Genomic DNA, 23506 nt, shown 5'->3' on the forward strand with positions numbered 1-23506 from the left:
GCAGGATATTAATACATGACATGAATGACAGACAGACACACTAATAAGGAAACTAAGGCAACTACAGAAAGTGAAAAATATACTGAGTGTTTCATTTGAAGAATGAGCCATCAGTATATTTCTCTTTGTGTCACACACAATATAGTTAACAAGTTAAAAAAAGCAAACACACGCGCACGCATTAAGGGTGAGAAAAATGAAGAGCAATTTTTAAGAGACTTCAAGAAGACATGCAAGCTATGAGCAATGCAGAGTCAAGCTTAGTAGATGAGCACTAAAGCAGAGGGGGCACAGCTTTATAATGTGGAGGTGTTCTGAGTCTAATTACTGCAGAAGTGGTGAATGGCTTTAATATAACAGCACATCCACTTTTTCAGATCATTTTTTATGTGTCTTCAGGTGTCTGTCTGGAAACTGTCTGGGCTTCTGTACGCTATGATTTATCTGTTCTGAGCAACATGAGGGAACTTCAGTTACCCACAGTATCGGCACGAGGAAGCAGGTGTGGGTTCATGCTCACATCCTAACTGAAAGTTTGGTGAGCTTTAAAAAAGCTTCAGTTACAGAAAATTTGTGTTTACTTTGAGCTATGTCGTAAACGTTTACATGGATGCTTTTTTTTAATTGTACATGCTGCATTCACACCAAATGCAAATAGAGCGTCAAATTCGAGTCTAACGCGTCTAGTTTGGCACTTGAACATTTTGAATGCATTCACGCTCTAGAGCGAAATAGACACACGTAAAAAGCAAGCATTTAAAGCTAAATTGACGTGCGTCTGAGGCAAAATCTGCTTCTTGTGGGAGGGGTAAGGAGTGACTCCGGGCAGGCATGCCGCCACAGCAGCAAGCAGGCTCCTGATTGGTTAAGAAGGCGTGAATTGACGCCAAAGTTCAGGCGTAAGATGCCAATTCACGTCATATGCACAAACTAGACGCACAAATGATGGGAATTCGCATCTAACGCGTCGTGCTAAACACCTCATTCGCACCGTGAGACCTCCAGACGCGCATAAACGCGTCTTTAAATTGACTTAACATTGAAGTCATTCACACCATATGCTCTATTCGCGTTTGGTGTGAACGCAGCATAATACAGCGCATTACAAGATGTGCATTTTTGTTCAAACCCATGATTTTTTGCGCTCCTAACCACTAAACTATACTAAGCTAAATGGGAGTATAGACGGTTTTAGCAGTAACAATATAAATAAATAGCTTTCGTGGAACTTCCGGTAAACAACAAAGTCCTTTTAAAGTAGTTTATTTCTGATAGCAATCAAAAAAATAACAAGTAGATTACCTTAGTTCACAGCTAAAGCGTATCAAAAACTACACTTAGCTAACGTTACACTGTAAAAAAATTCCGTAGAAATTGCAGCTGGGTTGCCTGTAACTTACCGTAGATTTTAATTTATGTTTTTTACTGGCAACATTTTGTTCAAAGTTAAATGAACATTAAAAATTTACAAGTCTTTGTCTTTACAGACTAAAACTAAAAAACTGCATCAAGCAAAACATTCTGGGAAACAAAATCTGAAGCAAAAAACAGAAAAAGGTTTCTGGTTCCCAGAATGCTTCGCATGAGGCCGCCATTGTATAGTTTTATTCTGTAAAGACAAAGACCCGCTAATATTCAAAATTTATTTAACTTTGAACCAACCCCTGCCAGCAAACAACATAAATGCAAATCCACGGCAAATCACCGGCAACCCAGCTGCAATAACATTGTAATTTCCACGGAATCCCCCTACAGTGTACTGTGTAAAATGTGTTTTATATACAATCTTAACTACAGATCGGCTGCCAAACCTCACTTTTAATAGCGGTAATCCATGATCGCCAAACATTTGTTATTTTCGACAAGGTATTTATTCCAGAGTTTAGTTTAGCAGCTATTCAGACCATTAAACAAACAGAGACCGGAAGTTAAGTTCCGCTCAGACACGTAACCGCGACAACACACCTGCGTCCGATGAAACCGTCTATACCAGGGGTATCTAATGTTTTAAACAATACTACAGCAAATCAACAAGTAAAATAAAATATAAGAATCAACAAGTAAAACAAAAATGTTTTGAGTAGACTATATCAAAAAGTAGCCCTCCAGATTGTTTTATCCATTTTGGTAGCCCTTGCCCACAAAAAGGTTGGAGATCCCTGATCTATACAGTGCTAATGTAACATTATTATACAATAATATTATTAAGTAAACTTAAGTTTTGTTTTGTATGTATAATAACTAAATTATATAACATATCACTTTGACATTTAAAGTCTTATTCTTGATAAAGAAAATTATTTGATTTATTTCCGTGTAAAATGGGCTCCATAGGGTCATTCAAACACAGTCTGTGACCTAAAACAATAAATTTTTAATTCAATTTAACATTTAGCGTTTTTAGGTAGCAGGTTTCAAATTTGTATGATCACCAGAGTGTTTTGCATGAACTTGTTTGATCTGAATAGTTAACTATTCAGATCAAACAGGTTGATTTACAAAGTTTGTTCATCAAAGATGCTAGAATTAAGCAACAGGTGAAAGCAGCATTTATGGTTCTACTTAAAGGATTAGTCCACTTTCTTTAAAAAAATCCAGATTATTTACTCACCACCATGTCATCCAAAATGCCGATGTCCCTCCCTGCTCAGTGAAGAAGAAACTATATTTCTCTAGGAAAACATTCCAGGATTTTTCTCATTTTAATGGACTTTAATGGACCCCAACACTTAACAGTTTTAAAACAGTTTAAACTTGCAGTTTCAACGCAGCTTCAAAGGACTCTAAACAATCCCAAACGAGGGTCTTATCTAGCGAAACGATTGTCATTTTTGGCAAGAAAAATAAAAAATATCCACTTTTAAACCACAACTTCTCGTCTTCCTCCGGCTGTGTGACAAGCCAGCGTGACGTATGCAAAACTACGCCCCGGTGTTTACAAGTGTGTAAAAAAAAGGGTGCCGTTCCGACATTGTTGTGTGCCGAAAGATACTAATTAATGTCTTTGTGTCAGTTTATTGTTTAAAATGGTCCGCAAATGTGCGTTTCATATATGTAACATGTGACCTTTCCACGTCATTACGCAATTACGTGAGGTTGCGCTGGCTCGTCACAGCCTGAGGAACAAAAGGAAGTTTAAAAGTGCATATTTCTTCTCCTTCCTGTCAAAAATGACAATCGCCTCGCCAGACAAGACCCTTATGCCTTGTTTGAGATCGTTTAGAGTCCTTTGAAACTGCAATTTCAAACTGCACCAGAACAGCCATGTGTTGGGGTCCATTGAAGTCCACCAAAAAATCCTGGAATGTCCTCCTCAAAAAACACAATTTCTTCCCGACCGAACAAAGAAAGACATTAACATTTTGGATGACATGATGGTGAGTAAATTATCTGGATTTTTTTAAGAAAATGGACTAATCCTTTGCCAGTAAACCACTTTTAGTGCCATTCAGCACCATTTTCTGTTTTTGAGTGTATAGATCAAGACTACAGTATAGGGTATAGAGGAGATGATTATGGTTGGAAAGGAGAATTGAAATGGTTGGAGGGATTGAAAGAAGTTCATTTGCTGAGTGAAGAGGGAAAATGAGAGCTACAGAAGCACCGACACCAAAGAAGACACCAGCTGCCACAGTTGTACCTACTTTGCAGGGCTGCAGGTATGCAACGCCTTCAAATGAGGCTTCCAGGTAGCAATGGAAACCGAGTTCTCATCAGCCGCATAGCTACGCCACACACACTAAACGTGCAGAGTATACAAAACCAAGAAAACAGTGAGGGAAATATGGACAGGATAAAAATAAAATACCAGGGAAAAAAACGCAAGGCCGGGAAAAAGCAGGGATTGGAAAAAAGAACAACAAAAAGAAAAGAAAAGAAAAATGATTAGTAAGAACCGGTTCATGTAAGCGTCCTTCCATCAGTTCACTGCATTGATACATGCCTTTGAGAAGGAAGAACACTTTTATAGAACAGCCATGTGGCACTCAGGTATGATCTGGAGAGGTCTGTGGAGTAGAGACGCCAGGCGGCCTGGTGCAGGAGACAGACAAACATATACACAAACACACATGGGTGGAGAAAGACAATAGCATGGTGAGGAAACAGCCAGCGAATCTGTGAATAAGTGAATTTTTGGGGCTCAAGACATTTGTTCAACTGCTGCTTTTATTTGGTTTCAGCAAGTTGTTGTGCTGCATAAAAAAGTGGGGATCAAACATTTGAGATTAGAAAATAATTCTACTTTGGATTTATAAATAAAAACTTTTTTATCCAAATTAATCTACTGACAGTGAAAAGCTCCCTTTTAGCTTTAATAACAGCATGCATTCAAGTTGACATATAACTTGATGATCCATGTTATTCCAGCATGAGCTGAGAATGGTCCAAACGTTTCTGGTGAGCTTTAAGGGAAGCAAAGAAATCTGACTTTGTCAAAATAGACAAAATAATTTGAATAGTGACCTAGAAATTTTTTACATTTCCAAACTTCCTGTTTATTACCAGTAAATTTAAATCCTAGAGTTTCAATGTGGTCTCAGACTTTCAACCCTTTTGTAAATAATTTCAAAAGGTTGGCGTGCAAAAACACTGGAGTATTTTTCGAGCCAATATTCCACTTCTAAATTTGTGAGTGGAAACAGTGTTGGATAAATGTCTTGATGCCTGGGTGGCACACATAACATCAAAACAGCCAGATGACTTAAAAGTGATGTGCTTAAGGAAAAGAGCCGTACTGTATCCCTATCCAGTAAAAGGGTATGTGTTTATATAGCGCATACAAATTAAAATGAATTTTAAAATGATGACAAAAGTCACTTTATTACTTGTTAATGTAATCACAAACATTTGTATGCAGCCTTTGCATACATTAAAAAGTTTACATTAAAAAACTATTGTTTTACTTGAAATCGGAAATGTTGACAAATGCTTATATATTTTAAAAGTGGAGCACAGTAATTTAATAATGAATAGAAATTGATGTGTCAAGCATGTATTAACTCTTTCCCTGCCAGGTTCAGCATTTTTTTATGATTTTCAAAAAAGTTTAATGCATTCCAGAATTTCTTTTCTATAAATATATAAACATACAATATATCAAATAAAAGAACACTCTCTGCTTTCAAACAAACAAAAAATTTCTGATTTTTTTTATTTCTCTTTATATCACCTCTCAAATATGGGTAGGTTCTTTCAAAAATATAAAATTTTGAGCAAAATTTGAGATAATAGCATTTTTGTAAAGGACTTTTGTTAGCGATCAGATTCAGAATGATGGTCAAAACATAATCATACATAGTTAACACTGTTTTTGAATCAGTGAATGCTTAAATGTTTTATAACTTTTATAAGATTGTGGATAGTTGCAGAAATACAGATTACCATAAAAACTCATCAGGAAAGCGTCATTGGCAGGGAAGCGTTTTCTCTTAAAGGAGCGGTGAATCAAAAACTCAATTTTAACTTGATAATTTGTCATATAAGAGGTCATCATACTTAAATGAACATCCTGCAAGTTTCAGAACTGAAAACGTCCGTGCTACTGAAATATAACCGTCTTTGGCACCAAGCCAGCTAAAAACTCCAGTCTAAAATTCGGAAATCTATGACGTCAAAGTAGAATTGAAACACCTCCCCATAACCAAAAGGACAAGTCTACTTTTGTAGCCCCGCCCACAGCTTCGATGACACGTGTGTCTCAGTAAGTAAACATGTCTTTAAAGATTGACAAATTTAACCAAAATGACTTTTTAAATACATTTTTTCTGAGAGACTTTTATTTTGACGCGGTGATCTGTTATGATACCATGGAAACGCTTTTTCGGTTGTGAAAGAACCGTGTGGGAACAACCATGGGAACAACACAGAAGCTAAATACTTCAATTCGGAGGCTTGGAACTTAACATTAGCAATATGCTTGGATAAAGTTTGCTTTTGAAGAAGTTACAGCTCGTGTGGGGAGCGTTTGTTAACGTTGTGGACATGGATTCATTTGTAAAGAAGTCGATGCTGGATTTGCAGAGAGACTCAGTCAGAAGCACCACTTATATTGGATCTGACAACAATGACACAGCAGTATAATTCACAGTAAGACATTTTACTTTATTTAAGTTACTGCGTTTCACTATTGCTTTGTTAAAAGAGATTGCTTGATGTGTCCTGTTGTAACATCCGTGTCTAAATACGTTTGTTGACTGTTTTAATTTACTAAAAACATTAAACGATTAATAAAGGTACAACACTTAACAATACGACTGTAATTTAAAGGTAGAAATATACAAAGTTAGTTATAAGGAAGGATTTATCAACCGCAGTTTAGATTCTGATGCCCGTTTACTGTGTTGTATACGGTAATTTAGGCAAGTTGCGTTTGAAAGGTCAAACACTCAACAAAGCTTATTTTTTATCATATAACTGTGGTATTTAACATTACGTGAATGTAAAAGCAACCTCACAAGCACAATAGAAATATACAAAGTTATTGATAAGGATTTATTAGCCGCAGTTTAGATTCGGATGCACGCTTACTGTGTTTTATACGGTAATTTAGTCACGTCGAGTTTTGTTTCTACTTTAATATACGTATTGTCATTTAGTGTATCATGTTTAGCACCCAGAATCTTTTGTGTCTCAAACATATTTGTGTTCGGCTGCTATTTTTATCACATTAATGTTTTTAAAACATTTTCCTACATGTAATGACGGGGAATGAAGCTGTCCAATCATAGCAGTGGGTGTTTACGTTCAGGTCTTCAATGCGGCCCGCCCCTTCAAACGAACCATTTCTCAAGACAGCCACTAATCCATGTTACAAAATAGCGTATTACTTATTGCTTTTGATGTTTTTGAATGTAAAAACAACGCGAAATGCATAAGTAGACATCAATCAACGTCATAAAGCAATAAAATCGACCAATTCACGGCCCCTCTAATTGACGAGATAACTCAATGGCAGGGAAAGAGTTAAGTAATGAATAACTGCTTCAAAAAAACTACCGGATGTGAAAGGCATGGAGGACGAGTCTTGAGGACAAAAACTTTACAATGGTAAAAGACTGAAGCTCAAAGATGCAGAGTTGACAGTGTGACAGCAGTGAAGAGGAAGGGCATATTATCAAAACACCAATCGCAACATGCAGGAAAGTATCAGAATCCAGACGTAGCTCGGAATCATACTCCACAGATCATAACTAAAATATGTATAGACATAATCTTGTGTTATATAAAGGCCAGAAGTGATCAACGAAGGTGAAATAGCACAAATAATAAAAAATAATGCATCAATGCAGTTCCCGCAATGCTAAACCTTCAATGTATAGCTCACTTAAAATTGAAAATTGTGTCATCATTTACTCTTAATGTCACTTCAAATATATAAGACTTTCCTCCTTATTTTGAACACATCATTTTGAGCAGAACGTCCATGCTGCTCTTTTTCCATGGAATGAAAGTGAATAGCAACTAGAGGCGGCTGTGGACACATTCACTTTCATTGCATGGACAAGAACAGCTAAATGCCACCTGCTTTTCAAGCCAAAGAGAGTCTTATAGGTTAAGAAGGGTGAGTAAATGATAACAGAAATTGTATTTTTCTGTGACTATCCCTTTAAAGAACACATTACGGTCAGAACACATGATTACTGACAACAGTAATTGGGGCTGGATGGTTGGCTGCCCACCGAAAGGCCTTTGGAAAAAAGGAAAAGAAAATTAAAAACAGCATTAGCGGCAGAGCAGGAGGAAAGACAAAATAAACACGATGACCAATGATATATATGGGATCTTCTCAGACTGCAATATCAGAAAACAACCTGGAGAAAGAAAAGACTTTAGGTCACGGTGGTTAAAATGCTTGTAAAATTGCTTGTGGGTTTCCAACAGCAAGGAAAAGGAAGTAACTCATTTCTATTATACTACGGCACCTCAATGTTTCGTAGATATGCGTGTGTGCACATTTTCCTGGAGTAAATCTGTTTCTCCTGCTAGAAAGAAAGATGCACTGTCCATTAGAAAGAGCTATTGTCCTTAGGGAGGCTCTTGCGCAGAATTCCTTCCGTGGAAACACATCATAAATATCTGCAAGTGTTTCCTTTGGCTTTAACTGAAGATAATAGTCCGCAATGTAATCAATGCCCTTTTTCTTCTTTCATAAAAAATTACCTGGGTTTAATTGAGTAATTAACTGAGTTGTAGTTGATTAATTATTCTACTTACGCTAACACACTAAACCGACGCCAACGAAGTGGGTGACTTACTGTACTTTAGCCAACGGCGTGGAACACAGTGGAAAAACTAAGTCCGATTAAGCTCATAACCAACCGTCGGCTTAATCTCAATTAAAAAAAAAACTGTTGTAAGACATTGACTTTAAATCATTGTGGAAATATGCATAAATGACAAGTTGTGCAATAAGTAGTGCATTCAAATTTCTGGTTCCTCGGGTTCATTGGTGGTTTCGCTGCCTGAATTATGTAAACATTAGGGGGCTGAAGATTTAACATAAATGCAGTATAATGTCATATGAAACTTATTCTGAGTGATTCGTTTTTGTAAAGAGCCCCTATTATGTCGCTAAAAAGAATCTTATATTGTGAATTTGGTGTAATACAATGTGTTTGCGTTGTTTAAAAACACAGTATTCTTCACATACCATACATTATTGTTGCTCCCCTATGCCCCACCTCTCGGAAATGCATTGATTTGTACAAAGCTCATCGTTCTGAAAAGCACGGTGTGCTCTGATTGGCCAGCTATACAGTGCGTGTTGATTGACGGAAATGTGGCGCTCCTTACCATATTTGGAAGATCAATCCCCAACAGGAGATAATATCGTCCTTACTACCGTATTAATGCGAGCCCAAATCTAATCCAGAAAATGCTGATGACCAAGTTGATCGATCAACTTTGCCACCGTTGCTTGAGCAGGATGCAACGGATGGGTTTGAATAGTCAAATTCTTTAAAGGGACACTTTTTTGGAAAATATGGTCATTTTCCAGCTCCCCTAGAGTTAAACATCTGATTTTTACCATTTTGGAATCTCCGGGTCTGGCGGTACCACTTTTAGCATAGCTTAGCACAATCCATTGAATCTCATTAGACCATTAGCATCATGCTCAAAAATGAAGAGTTTTGATATTTATCCTATTTAAAACTTGACTTCTGTAGTGTACTAAGACCGACGAAAAATTTAAAGTTGCGATTTTCTAGGCCGATATAGGTAAGAACTATACTCTCATTCCAGCGCAATAATCAAGGACTTTGCTGCCGTAACATGGCTGCAGCAGGCGCAATGATATTACGCAGTGCCCGAAAATAGTCCCCTGTTATTGAAAGTTACCAAGGGGATTATTTTCAGGCGCTGCATAAAAATCAAATGTTTAAAGGAAGAGTATGTAAGAAATTTCTATCAATTAATCATAAAATGGCCCTGATATGTCACTAGACATTAAGAAATCATTTTCATTTCAAATACTTATATCGCTGACAACAGTGGTCCGGCCAGGATATTGTCATTTAAAAAGTGGAGTTGCAGCCCTCAACTGATGTTTATGTTGTCATGTTGTGTATTGGCCACCAGTTGTGTGATTGCAGTACCAGTTTTAGCCACAAGTTTTGTGATTGCAGTACCAGTTTTGGCCACAATCCTACATACTGTTCCTTTAACTCTATATTTTCAAAGAAAGTGGAGTGTCCCTTTAAATATGAAAACATACAGGCTACTTACAGGAAGCGGGCGGAATTATGATAATGTGCATCGAGTCCATATCAACAGGCTGAGGATGTAAACTGTTGAATACAATCCTTGCGTTCATTGTAGTCCAAGAAAAGTGATTTCATTTGGAGACGATACTCGCGTCATCGTACACTTTGGGATTTGTAAATTTATAGATCGTTAATGTACTAACACACACTTGTACACCAAAAGAAATATAAAATCATAAAATGGAAAATAGGGGCTCTTTAATGTTGTGTGGCATTTATATGTTAATATGAACAAGTATGTGTCAGATAGGATAAGTTTACCTGTATCAGGCTTGCCGCTGGGTTTCTCCTCTTCTCAAAGTGCTTCTGTCTATGCTGCTCTTGAACCTTCAGAGCAAAGCCAGAGCCAAGAATACCCTACATCCGCATCCACCCACAGAAAAGCACAAATGACTAGGATTACTGAGGTTTAATCCACTGATTTCTACTGAGAGAGACTGTGAGGCCGAAGGACACATTTGTGAGCAGAGAGCTGCAGAACACTTGATGCAAGTGAGTCAGCCACACATACTGTATGTCCTCAAACGCTTCATAAAAATCATCACAGTCTCTCAAGCTGTATGAACTAAAACAGATTGAGTGATTTTGAGTTTTTTCTTTAAAAAACAAATCAGCCATCTGTCAAGAGCGAGACCTCATAAATGGATGGATTAAGAAATGCCTTGTAAAGTAAGACAGACTTGTGATATAAGAATGACACACTTGTGACATTTAAAGGGACAGTTCACCCAAAAATGAAAATATTATTATTTTCTCATTCTCATGTTGTTACAAACCTTTATAAATTTCTTTGTTCTGATGAACACGAAGGAAGATATTTTGAGGAATGAACAAATCGTTCATAAGCCCCATTTCCATAGTTGGAAAAAGAATACTATGGAGGTGAATGAGTCTCATGAACGGTTTGTTTACAAATATTCCTCATATATCTTCCTTCGTGTTTATCAGAACAAAGAAAAGTATACAGGTTTGTAACAACATAAGAGTGAGTAAATTATGACAGAATTTTCATTTTTGGATGAACCATTTAGAGTGTTCCCACACCTCGGTTAACTTCAAATTCAAGGACCTTTCAAGGACTTTCCAGGTCCAATACGTCTTAAATTCAAGGACTAAATGTGGGGACACATTTCAAGTGAGAGGAAGGTTACATCGTGTTACCTTTTAAGATACATTGTTACAGTTCCCTTTCGAGGGAACTCATGCTGCGTCACTGCGCTGACACTTTGGGGACGCCTCCAGGGGTAAGTGCGTCTGATTGTGTATATCAAATTCAACCAATGGTGAGGCTTAACGACAAAGACAGGATGAAGCGGAAGTATATCGCTATCTGAAATATTGCCAAAGACGGGGTTACAGGGACGCAGGAAGTATGGCAAGGGAAACGCAGCATCTCGTTACCTTCTCAGGGAACAACAGTTACATACGTAACCCGAGACGTTTTCATGTGTCAAACACAACTATGCAAAAAAGCATTTTGGTATGAATCAACATTCACATACAGGAAATATAAGCATTTAAAGCAAAAAGTTTAGCACGTGTGCTTAAAAAGTCTAGAATTTTTATGATATTATCCTACACTGCACAAGGAATAATATGGATTTTTTTTCCAGAAAACTTCTTGCGTAAAATAGATTCAAGCACTTTCAATGACCTGTATCTATGTATGTATATTTTCAAAAACTTCCAGGGCCTTGAATTTTTTTCCCACAGATTCACAATTTTTCAAGGATTTCAAGGACCTGTGGGAACCCTGCCTTTAAAGCATCATTTATTTATTAATTCAGATAATTTTTTTCCCAATCTGCATTATCCAAATGCTGTATTCCATGTGGTGATTACTCACAGCAGGCAAAGCAAAGAAGGAGATGCCCAGCAAGGCAAACCCAGCAGAAAGAAGCCTCCCTGTCCAGGTTTGTGGAGTCTTATCCCCATATCCAATGGTTGTTAGGGTGATCTAAAGAAAGATAAGGCAATGTAAAATGTGAATCTTTAAAAACAGACACAAGGGTATTTTTTCTTTTTATTGTATACAACAGTTAAGTTTTGGTCCTTGATTCTGATTGGATGAGATGGCACATGCTCAATCATGCTTTCTTGCACTCTGTCAATGTCTCTCATGCAGGTCTTATCTCTTACTCCAGTAACTTCCCAGAAACAAGTAACCGTCTAGGTCGTCATAGTTTTGAATTAGTAACGGAGGCTTGGACCTACATCTTAAACTAGTAGTGGCTAAACTTGTACATCACGGCCAAACACCAGGAATAGATCAAAATTTGGCCCGAGTGCACTGTACTGTAAGCTCAGTCTGTCTGCACAACCCAAAAGGCCATCAAATGGGATATTTTTCAATGAAAGCCAAGTCAAGCTCCACTCTGCCCATTATGCCATACTAAACACCCATAAACACTAAAAGTTGAACGGAGCTCTGCTCTAAAGTTACGGCCACACAGGCGCACAGCGTTTGATCCATCTTTCAGCACGAAAAATACTTGGGTATTTTTGACATCTCACACTTCTTTCCACGCTCACAAGTGAGCGTTTTGGATCCTTGCAGGCAGGGGATACTTAAACAAAGGCCCGGCCAAAGCAAATTCAACACATCCAGTAAAAGTGAGTGATTTGTCAAACGCAAAGAGCGCTGCAGCCTTTCGCAGTGCATCGAGGCAAAGCTCGCACACAAAGCCAGATTTATGTTCTCCTGTTTTCCTCTGAAGCCTGCCTGTCAGCGCTAGATGCCGACTTGGGCTTAACCCAGTGTAAATACTTTGTGGCAGAGTAAGATTGGGCCACTGTTGGTTTGTCCCTAGAGCTGAGAATATACCCTCAACTAACCTCACATCTACTTTTAACACCTTTTCTAAGCATGGTGAGAGCAGAAAATTGCATGTATTGATTTGTTAAGTCATCTGGTGGGGAAGGAGGACCGTTCATGTTGTGTGTGCAACATGTTAAAGGATGTAACTTATATTACTTATTGATTTATGTAATGCAAATAGATAAATATTAAACATTAGTCTTCTGTTTGGCTTTGAAATATAATTTTTAAGTGTATACCTGAACTTTTTTGGTTTCCTTTGGTAAAGCTGTTTTTATACATAAAATCATATCTTCAGACTTACCGTACCCCACCAAAGAGCATCAGCGTAGGTGGCAAACTGTTTATTGATTTCTTTCTCCACCAAGTAGACGAGGAATGAAGAAAAGATCAGGACCAGAAAGCCAATGTACCAGGCGGTCACAAGCTCCTGCAGAAAACATCACAACATGTCTCCAGTAACCAAATCATATTTACAGAGAGTTGAGATATGTTACGGCTAAGACCGAGAGGAGATAGAATGAAATAACTCTGCTATTATATAGACCACAGTCATTCATTGCAGGACCCCTAATCTCTCCACTAAATGATGGTAACTGAGGGCCGAGGAAGTGTGTGGCTTGGCTACAGCCCATGGCTGGAGTTTCATTCCAAGCAGTACCAAAAAAAAGATGATTGTGGTGTCACATGTCTGACTCCACATAAAAACTCACACGCAATGTTATGACCTGAGAAGGGTCTGCACTTTTGACTTATTTTAGTTTTAACTCAAAAAACCTTTTTCTTCATTTTAAACATTTTAATTTGTTCTGCACTGGAATGCCACACTGATATTATGTCATTTAATGTGCATGGTTAACTGTCCTACAACTTCAATATAAATAGTATTTAAGTTTCATTCACAACATATCGGTTCGTACCTTGCTGTGAGCGTAGACAACAGATCCCAACAGTTTCCAGGTGCCGCCTCGCCTGTCCATGCGCACCATGCGCAGGATCTGTAAAAAACGCAGACTGCGAAGTGCAGACGTGGCAAATATATTGCCCTGGCTACCAGCCGAAACCACAGCGATGGATGCAATGAGTACAATAATATCTGTAACAAAGGAGACGGCAACAATTCAGACATCATTTTTATTATTTTACACTTACAACATAAGAACTTGATTCATGTCCAGTTACTGTAGAAGTGATCACAGCTGTTAATCATAGCGAATATTGATTCATAAAATAAAGCCTGTGATAGCAAAGCCACATGAGGAATACAATGCAATATCCTCTCTGTTGTGATTGACAGCTCCCTTTATCTCCCAATATCAATATCACTCTTGTCTGGTATCACACAGCTTACACGCACAAACAATATAGGACCACCCACCAATTCCAAGAGATGCGTAAAAAATATTGGTCTGTTTTAATAAGTAGCTCTCGCTGGGACAACAGACATGCCAATATTTTAATAATTAGGCCATTTCACTTGCCTATTGTGTCTTTCTCCCAAAAATCAGAGACAGGAAGAGCGGCCAAAAGAAAGAAGCCGCAGCCGTACAGAACAGCATATCTAATCCTTCAGCTTCCAACACATCTTAACCAGTGATAATATTGTTTTTTACTCAAATCACCTCCGTCATATTTTCCTGCTGAACGTTACACTTGAGGTTTGAAATAATGTTCTTTTTAGTCACACATGTCCAAGTGGCCTCCAAAGAGTCTGTTATTTGAAATCCGAATCTCACGACTCTTAAAGGTTGCTACAGGGTGAAAGTGGAACATTGAGGAACATGAGCAGATGGGATCCAGCGGAACAGATTTATGTTTTTCGTGAAAAAAAAAGCCGTGCTAAAACGTGGAAATCCAAAATCATAAAAGTTGCACCACATCCAACAGACCAGCTGTACCGTCTGATTTCTTGCAGGCAGATCTCATTCTGACTGTGCTAAGCACAAATGAAGTATAATGCTTTTAGGAAGGGTGATGTAAAGGTGGAACTGCGCTCCTTAATCGATTAGGAAAGAAGCAGCTCTCAATGTGGTCTGGTTTTGTACTTCTAGCCAGGCTGAAATCTGCCTTTAAAAGAGCTGCATCCTGTGGATTGGGACCACGTTTCCCAAGTTCAAATGTGATGAAGTCACTTATTTTGTAAGAGGCAGCTGCAATGATCTGAAGTATGAAAAATCATTAAATTTCACATCACGCTAACCCTATAACATACGGCTCTATTTTCCAGCTTTTTTAATTTTGTGTATATGCATCTACATGTTACAAGTGTTTTTAACCCTTATGTGTTGTTGGGGATGTTTTCATCCACTAAGTTTTTTTTAAAGTCTTAATTTGGCTACAACCTTCTCTGTTTCAGCAAATGGAATGATTTTTGATGACAAATCCTATATTTACACATATTTTGAGAAAATGCTTTGAAATTTTTAAAAAACTCAAAAACAAACCGTGGGCAATTTACTAACCCTTCCATGTTGTTATATATATTTTTTTGCATAAATCTGTTAATCAACCTCGGTACTGTTTAAAACTATCAAATCTTTAGAAAAATCCCATGATTTTAACTCTTTAATTGCCAAGTTCATAAGTGGTGTCACTGATTTGGGGGGGAACACACAAAATGACAGATTTTCAGTATAAAAAGTGATTACTCCATATAACTCAATGTACAAGCTAGAAATTAAGCTGTTTTTGCACAGGCCTACTAAAGGGTTAATAGTGCCACATGGTGATCAACAGTAAAAATGACAAATTTGACCTCTTTGCAAAAGGAAAAACCACCAACATTCAAAAATGCATGAAAAATATGCAATAAAAAAATGTAGTTATAATGGAAGTCAATGGGGCAAAAACAGCCACGAACAATAAATGAGGGAGAAAAAAATAAAAACTGAAGCTACACAAAAAAAATGCATCAAAGCCAATGTTTTTACTAATCTTTGACATGACAAGACTGTGAAAAAGGTACAAAAAAATCCAGTCCACAATAAATTTTTATATTGAAAATCAGTCATTTTGTGTTTTTCCCCCAAAAAAGTGACACCACTTATGAACTTGGCAATTAAAGAGTTAAAATCATGGAATTTTTAAAACATTTGGTAGTTTTGATCAGTACTGAGGTTGATTTACAGATTTATGCAAAAAAAATCATCTGATACATTTTTACAGCTGTTTAATTTAGTGGATGTTTTAATCCACTAAAACGAAAGGGTAGTAAATTTGAACAATGCACAAGGGTTAATAAGTTAACCAGAAAGTTCAAGTGTGAACATTATCATATGCTTAATGAACAGAATATTTCAGAGTCTCCCCCTTATTTAAAATGTTATTTGCTTTAAAATGTTAATTTGCTATTTATTTATTTTAATATAATTACCAGGGAGCATTATTACAAGGAGAGAGAGCTATACAAATGCTATACATTAAAGCTATACATCACCTCAAAAGCTATAGAGTGTCGCAGGGATGGAAAAATTCATAAAATTAGTGCTTATCTGTGAAGATTAACTTGTTGGACAAAACTTGTAAGTGTCAAAAACTTTTGTTAAACACAGAGCTTATTTTTTGAGATAATCCAAAAGTCTATGGGAAAAATTAATGCAAGAACCAATGTCCCACTAACTTTTGGTTAGCCTACAAAAATATGTCATACATGCGGCACAGACCTTTTTGAGCCAATCACCAATAAGCAATAAATGTCATTTGACCATCAGACTGATGCTATCAGAAAAATGTGCACCGTCACAAGTCACAACTGGGCCACCTTTTGACAACCTAAATTTGTCATCTAAATTCTCCCTCAATTACTTTATAATTACTATAATTTTTTATCATACTTTTCAGTCAATTAAATAGTTTTTGTTCTTTACTATTTGCCATACACATGCTGTATGTTGCAAATGTAAGAAACGAATGTTACATAAATTATAAGATTTATTTGTTTATAATAGTTTTTTAGCAGAAGAGAAGATGTAATGGATAATGTGACGTTTTATTATAGCAGTGTGCTTCAATAAAAGTGTAAAAGTGGTATGCCAAGATCTTTGTATAATTTCTAATGAGACATTCTGAATAAATGTCTGGAGGAGGAGGGAAGAGAAATTGTGCCATTTCTTCCCTTTCTCATAATTCAGAGTTAATCGCTTTGTTGATGGCTTTCTGATGGAGTTCTGCTTCCTAATAAATGGAGATGAGATTCAGTGCATGACATACAACACACAATGATATATTCACACTGAAGACTAAAATTGCCCTCATTTGATACAATACCGCACACATGTGTGTAATAAATATAAACAGCATTGGCTATCCCTCAGTATGCCTTTCCTCAGGAGGGAATTAAATTATAAAGGAGCTAGTAAAGATCGTTCTCTTTAAGTAATTGTGAGCGAAGCTATCATTTCTCATAAGCAGCTGTCATTATTTACACCAGCACAGCAGATTCATCAACTGTACAAACACAGATATACACCAGCAAGCACTCGGATTGTTTTTGGCTTACCAATGACACAGAACGGTTTTCTTGCGAAGCGCAGTCGTCCCTGCCATCCCCTGTAGCGACAGCAGCATCCGGCCGACCAGATGCGAATGATGTACTCCAGACCGAACACAACAATCATCACAAACTCCTACAAACCACAAATAATCACAAACAATGAGTGTCAGTGCAATAATAGCACATAAAATTACCACTCAGTGTCATACATTACATTTGACAGTATAACAGTTATCAGGGTTCCCACTCTAAGCCAAATGTCAAATTTCCTGACTAAAAAGCGGAATTTTCATGACGTATTTATACAAAATTTAGTTTAAATGTGTAAAACGAATAAACAATGTCAATAAACGGCTGTTTAGATTCTAGTCTCAATTGAAATCAGTGGAGGCTTGGACCCGGAAACGGCATTCCTTACGTCACAACTTAACAAGCAGAATACATTTTAAAGGTGCAGTGTGTAATAGGATCTCTTGACATAAATGCAAAATATTATACAAAACTATATGATCAGGGGTGTATAAAGACCTTTCATAATGAACCGTTATGTTTTTATTACCTTAGAATGAGATGTTTTTATCTACATACACCGAGGGTCCCTGTACATGGAAGTCACCGTATACCTTTAAACAAAAATTTTAAGCGACAAAAAAATCCCTGATAGTTCATGACTTGGTCAAAAAATTCCATGATATTCCAGAAATTCCATGACCTGTGGAAACCCTGAGTTATGTGCCAAAAACAATATAAGCAATTCATTAAAGCTGCAGTGTGTACATTTTTGCGGCATCTAGTGGTCGGGTTGTGCATTGCAACCAACAGCTCAGTCCACTGCTCACCCCTCACTTTTGAAATGCATAGAGAAGCAACGTTGGCCGCCACCGGACAAACATGCAAGCGTCGGAGACAACTTAGTAAAAAAATGTGTCCGTTAAGGGCTTCTGTAGAAACGTGGCAGCACAAAATGGTTACTTCCTTGTAAGGGCAGCCCGCGAAATTTCCTTATATAGTTACGCAATTTGTTGATTCTATTTTCGTGTGATTATCACGTATTGGTTACTCAACTGTTTTGTCCTATTTTCTTACCATTGTCGCTTCGGTTTAGGGTTAGATTTACATAAAATGGCATCCCTACCCAAACCCAACTCTAACCCTAATGCCAGGCGACATATAAAAAAATAAATCAGAAAAAATGGTATAAACCAATGTATAAAATGACATTCTAATGCAAGCACCAAATCTAACCCTAAACCGAGGAACAATGGTTTAAAAATAGGAAAACGCAGTTGAGTAACCAATACGTGATAATCACACAAAAACAAGAATTCGTAATACAATCATGAAAAACATGGAAATTTGTGATAATATCACGAAAAAAAATGAACAAATTACGTGACTATATCACGAAACCTCATGAGACTGGGTAGGTACTGTAAGGGGACCCTCGGTGTATGTAGATAAAAACATCTCATTCTACGCTAATAAAAACATTACAGTTCATTATGAAAGGTCTTTATACACCCCTGATCATATAGTTTTGTATAATATTTTGCATTTATGTCAAGATATGCTTCTAAAAATTACACACTGTACCTTTAAAATAATTTAAAAAAGTGAAAAAAATTAAATTTAATAACATTTTTATTGTTTTAACCTGTAGCACTTTGAGATCTGTGATGGAAAGTGCATTATAAATAAAATGTATTATTATTATTATTAATAAATACAAAAGGTTGAGTAAATACTTCCAAGGTCAGTGAAATGGTAAACTTCCCACCATTATGGGGTGGTACACTGGTGACACATGTGTTTTAATTTTTTTTTCAATTTTAAATGTAAATAAATGTTTTACTTTACCTTTTAAAATACTTTAGATTTTGTGCAGAAACACATTTAAATAGCATTAATTTTGTGGTTGTGCTACTTTCTGTATTTTGTATTTATAATGTAATGTATGTCCCAGTTGTCTTTGTTCTAATACTATAGCATACTGTACTGTATACTGCAATCAATAAGCAGTTGCAATAGGCATTGTTTATTGGTTAAATTAAATGCACCTTCTAATGTAAATGAGCAAAAAATCTGCAGAGAGAGGCAAATATACAGCCTCCAACCCCACCACCAAAATCCCCAAAGCCTATCTAAAAGATGAGCCTCATTGTAAAACGCACAGCATTGTTCTACAATTTCTATAGTTATCCACACTCTGGTTCGCCACAGGATGCTAGAGTCGTGTCTAGTTAACACAATTAACCTCTCAGCTAATTCATCATTTCCACGTTCGCGGTCTTTGCTAACTGCACTGTTAGATGAAACCCAGCTGAGTTCCCCGACTGTTTCACCTGATTAAAACATCTGTCTGCATAAACAGTTGAAAATGCTGATTCCATCTTAATGCAGCTGCTGATGGACAGATCAACAAACATGACCTTTCAACATCTTAACCCCATCTCTGGGGGCAGGAGGCCTGGGACAGTGTTTAAACTGGCCTTTCCTGATGCACCGTGACAGATGATCTGGGCTTCCCATAGCTTGACACAACATTGTTTGTGTATCCTGAGGACTATCTGATATTGAATGTTATGCCTCCCTACTGCTTTCCCACCAGCAGGGACGCACCATCCTCCTCTCCACTAACATCAGTTCATAGGACCTTGATGTAAACATACATACAGCTCCATTAACTGATACAATAATGCTTTTGACTGCTCCGCCAGGGTTCCAGTGGGATTATATCATTAATAGCACCATGCTGTTTTATAAAGTCACCTAAGAGGATCCCATTAGCCAGGAAAACAGTGCAACAATGAAACCAGCTTATCTTAACACACGTATCAAATGACTAATCTGGGTGATTATCTTTTTTAACGTAAACAAGTATCAAAGCCTTTGAAAGGATCTTGGAACAACCCGATTAGAGAAAAATACAGACATATAATGCTGTGTTTTATGAATTTACTTAACTTAGTGTTGCATTGCTGTTCAGTCAATTTCATAATCTCATTTTTGACGGAGATGGCGTTTAGCGGCATTTGCATCTGAGCTCTTCAACTTGTCATTGGGTCAATGCTTACCAGTCAATGTGTTTTTTCTACTTCTTACAATTGTCTCCATTGACAGAGAATGATGCTCACAAGAAACAAAAGTATGATCCATGACTAGTCAACACAGATTAAAGTCACACCAGACCCTTCTAAATGTGTTTGTGCATGCCTCACCAGTATAAAGAGACAGTGATTGGAGAGCTCCATGTGAGCAGGGATGGTGGAGAACACAGACATAACCAGACAGCCAAACACCAAGGTGAACCTGCCAAAGAACAAACAGAAGCAAATCGTTAGTTTCATTTAGACTGAATTATATAGATAGACTACCTCGTAATAGCTACGAGGTATAAATGTTTCTTTGCTTGGATTTAAAAACACCTTAGCAAATCCTCAGCATGGACCCAATTACAGAATATCTACAGAAATAGATATTGGCTTAAGGGAGCATGCATACTTTCTCATCCGAGTCTCTGAGGATGGATTTACACTGTAAATCTTGATGCCCAATTTGGATTTATTGCCTGTATACGACCCACTAACATCATCTTTTAAAGGAAAACACCACCGTTTTTCAATATTTTATTATGTTCTTACCTTAACTTAGACAAATAAATACATACCTATCTTTTTTCAATGCATGCACTAAATCTTTGTACAGCGTGTTGTGAATATGTTAGCATTTAGCCTAGCCCCATTCATTCCTTGGGATCCAAACAGGGATGGATTAAGAAGCCACCAAACACTTCCATGTCCCTACTTAAAGACTGTTACGTGAGTAGTTACACGAGTAAGTATGGTGGCACTAAATAAAAGGTGCAGATTTTTTAAGCTGATAAAAAATGAGAACTATATTGTATGGCAGAAGAGCGCCTAGTTTGCAGCACTTCGACCTCGGCACCACATTTTATTTTACCACCATACTACGTCTTTGAATAGGGAAAACATGGAAGTGTTTGGTGGCTTCTAAATTCATCCCTGTTTGGACCCTAAGGAATCAATGGGGCTAAGCTAAATGCTAACACATTCACGACACGCTGTACAAAGATTAAGTGCACGCATAAAAATATAGGAATGTATTAATTTGTCTAAGTTGAGGTAAGAACATAGTAAAATATTAAAAACGGTGGTATTTTCCTTTAAAAGCAACTGCAATATCTGCATTTACACTAAATCACATAGGAAGTAAATTAAGCAATAAGCCCCAAGAAGCAGTGGGTTACTGCTTCACGTCGTGCCTAACAACCCCCCTTAGCTGTTATAAAATGCACTGTAACCTCACTGCTTTGCGGGGCTTATTGCTTTTATAAAATGGTTACTTCATATGCATAACGTTAGCGGGATTTCATAAATGTAAAAAAAGTTGTAATTATAGTACAAATATTACTCTTTCACCAAACAAAGTAGTTCCTCAGAATCAAGTGTGACTGAAACAGAGCGCAGTTCCCAACCAACACAGATGCAGCAAAGACACAATGGAAATATTATTTAAGACTGTGGTGTTTATTTTATAAATCAACATTAATGTAATATATGGGTGATTCTCACGAAACCATTGAAACACCACGGCACTAATGATTTTAGCTTTAAAATGTTTAATATAGTAACATTAAAAAGCATCAGAATTAACACAATACTGTGTTCTACCTTGCACAATGTTTGATTTCAACATAAGAATTTATAATTGTAAATTTTATCTCATTTTCTGCTGAAATTCTCATTACCGCAATGTGTCCGGCTGTGTTGGAACATGCGTTATGTTGTAATTTAATCAAATTAACACAAAAATATTAAGGAAAAAAATAAATGGATGTTTTGTCTAGACTACTTTAGATGACAGAAAAAATATTTACTGAATATTCATGTATAATAGTAATGAAGAAAAATTAGGAAAATTATGTGTCCATGCCTGATGTTCTCATCCTCCGCAACACTTTTTGAGAACAGTTTAAGCACACATACAGAATTTTAATAAAGTTTGATTTTGAGTGACCAAGCACATGGACCAGTTACTTCAAGATGGCTACCAGGTAAGATCATTTTTTTTACAGTTAATTTGAAATATTGTCTTGTCAGAATGCTTACACGACATTTTGATTATCATTACCGCAACAGATGCTTATTAAATGTTAATTTAATTAATAGAAGCATAATACTTTGATTTTAAATGCATGTGCAGAATCTCCAAATTATGTTCTTTCAGGTTTGTCATGTCATTTTGAAAATATGTCAGTGTTGATGTTTTCTGACTGTTGCGGTAATGAGATTTTTAGGACTAATTTTTTAAATTATGTTACAAAAAGTGTTAAATGATAAGTAAAACTTTTTAAATTAATGGTCCCATTTACTCCAGACTTCGTTTTTCAATGTCTGGTGAGAAAAAAAGTAAATTTAAGCAATTTTTACATTTTCATGCTTGACAAGTTTTCGTGAGAATCACCCATCCACTTTCAAACAACAACAAAAAAACTCATTCATCTGTTAAATATCAGCTAAAAGCAGAGATAATAAAATTTTTGTGAAGAACTTTTGTAAGAGATCAGATTCAGGGCCTGATCAAAACACGGTGTTTTTAGTGTTGAATCAATGCGCCAGTGTTTAAGTTGAGTAAGATCAAAAATTTATAAATTATAGAGCTTTATTATTTCTGTAACAAGACATGAACATTGTGGATCCTTTATCCTCCATTGCGCTGCTAAGAAGAGTCATGTGATCGCGGGTGGTGTCCACCTGATTTGTTGTCATTTGCCAGCATCGCATTTTAAATGACGCACAACAAGTCTTGGGTTGGGAATATCTGATATGTCCACTTACATTGCGGACACGAACGCATGTATCCGATTTATTTCCACATATGAATGAGGCCTGAAACCAATCGGAGAATATACCATATATATTCGATCTGGGACACATGAGGGGAAAAAATGTAGTCACTTCAAACATGCAATGTAAATGCGGCCTTACTGCCTCTCTCTGGTGCAGTATACTTTATGTGCACCATTTACTCTCTCTCTCTCTCTCTCTGTCTTTTTCCACCCTGTATAAACAGGCCATTAAGAACATTGGCCTGAGGTGGTGGAGAACAGAGCTGGGTTCTTCGTTTTTAGAAATGGATGCATTTGTGAGACATACGGCTGTATGGGGTTGCGTGCTGAATTAACTTGCAGACATCGCGGTTAACACACAATATATTCCAGCGGCTGATGTTTTTATTGTATGTGGAGTCTCGTCTTTCGCATTCAACCCTTTCTTCATTTCACTTTTCATTTCCTCTGTCTTATTTTAGAGCAGCTAGTCTGATGAAACTACTGCTACATCACACAGCAAGCAACCACCAACGATCTCCTTATAAAGCAGCTTTTAGGGATGAACAGGAATGAATGTTTGT

At 36.9% G+C, this 23506-nt stretch overlaps 1 protein-coding gene across 10 annotated transcripts in view; it reads right to left on the reverse strand.

Moving 5' to 3' along the window:
* kcnq5a (potassium voltage-gated channel, KQT-like subfamily, member 5a) overlaps window positions 1-23506 on the reverse strand; it is a 155438-nt gene that overhangs the window by 19512 nt on the left and 112420 nt on the right. For 7 of the 10 annotated variants that reach the window (XM_073873290.1, XM_073873284.1, XM_073873286.1 and 4 more), the window contains exons 2-8: window positions 20293-20383; window positions 17081-17207; window positions 13503-13678; window positions 12887-13012; window positions 11611-11721; window positions 10026-10121; window positions 3645-3739 (exon numbers count right to left, since the gene is read on the reverse strand). In XM_073873290.1, the coding sequence (XP_073729391.1) occupies window positions 3645-3739; window positions 10026-10121; window positions 11611-11721; window positions 12887-13012; window positions 13503-13678; window positions 17081-17207; window positions 20293-20355 (794 nt within the window). In that variant the 5' untranslated portion in view covers window positions 20356-20383. Of the gene's footprint in view, window positions 1-3644; window positions 3740-3943; window positions 4033-10025; window positions 10122-11610; window positions 11722-12886; window positions 13013-13502; window positions 13679-17080; window positions 17208-20292; window positions 20384-23506 lie in introns of all 10 variants that reach the window. The other 3 variants (XM_073873287.1, XM_073873285.1, XM_073873293.1) reach the window with 1 other exon arrangement.

This window comes from Misgurnus anguillicaudatus, chromosome 11 (assembly GCF_027580225.2).
Source record: "Misgurnus anguillicaudatus chromosome 11, ASM2758022v2, whole genome shotgun sequence".
Classification (NCBI taxonomy): Eukaryota; Metazoa; Chordata; class Actinopteri; order Cypriniformes; family Cobitidae; genus Misgurnus; species Misgurnus anguillicaudatus.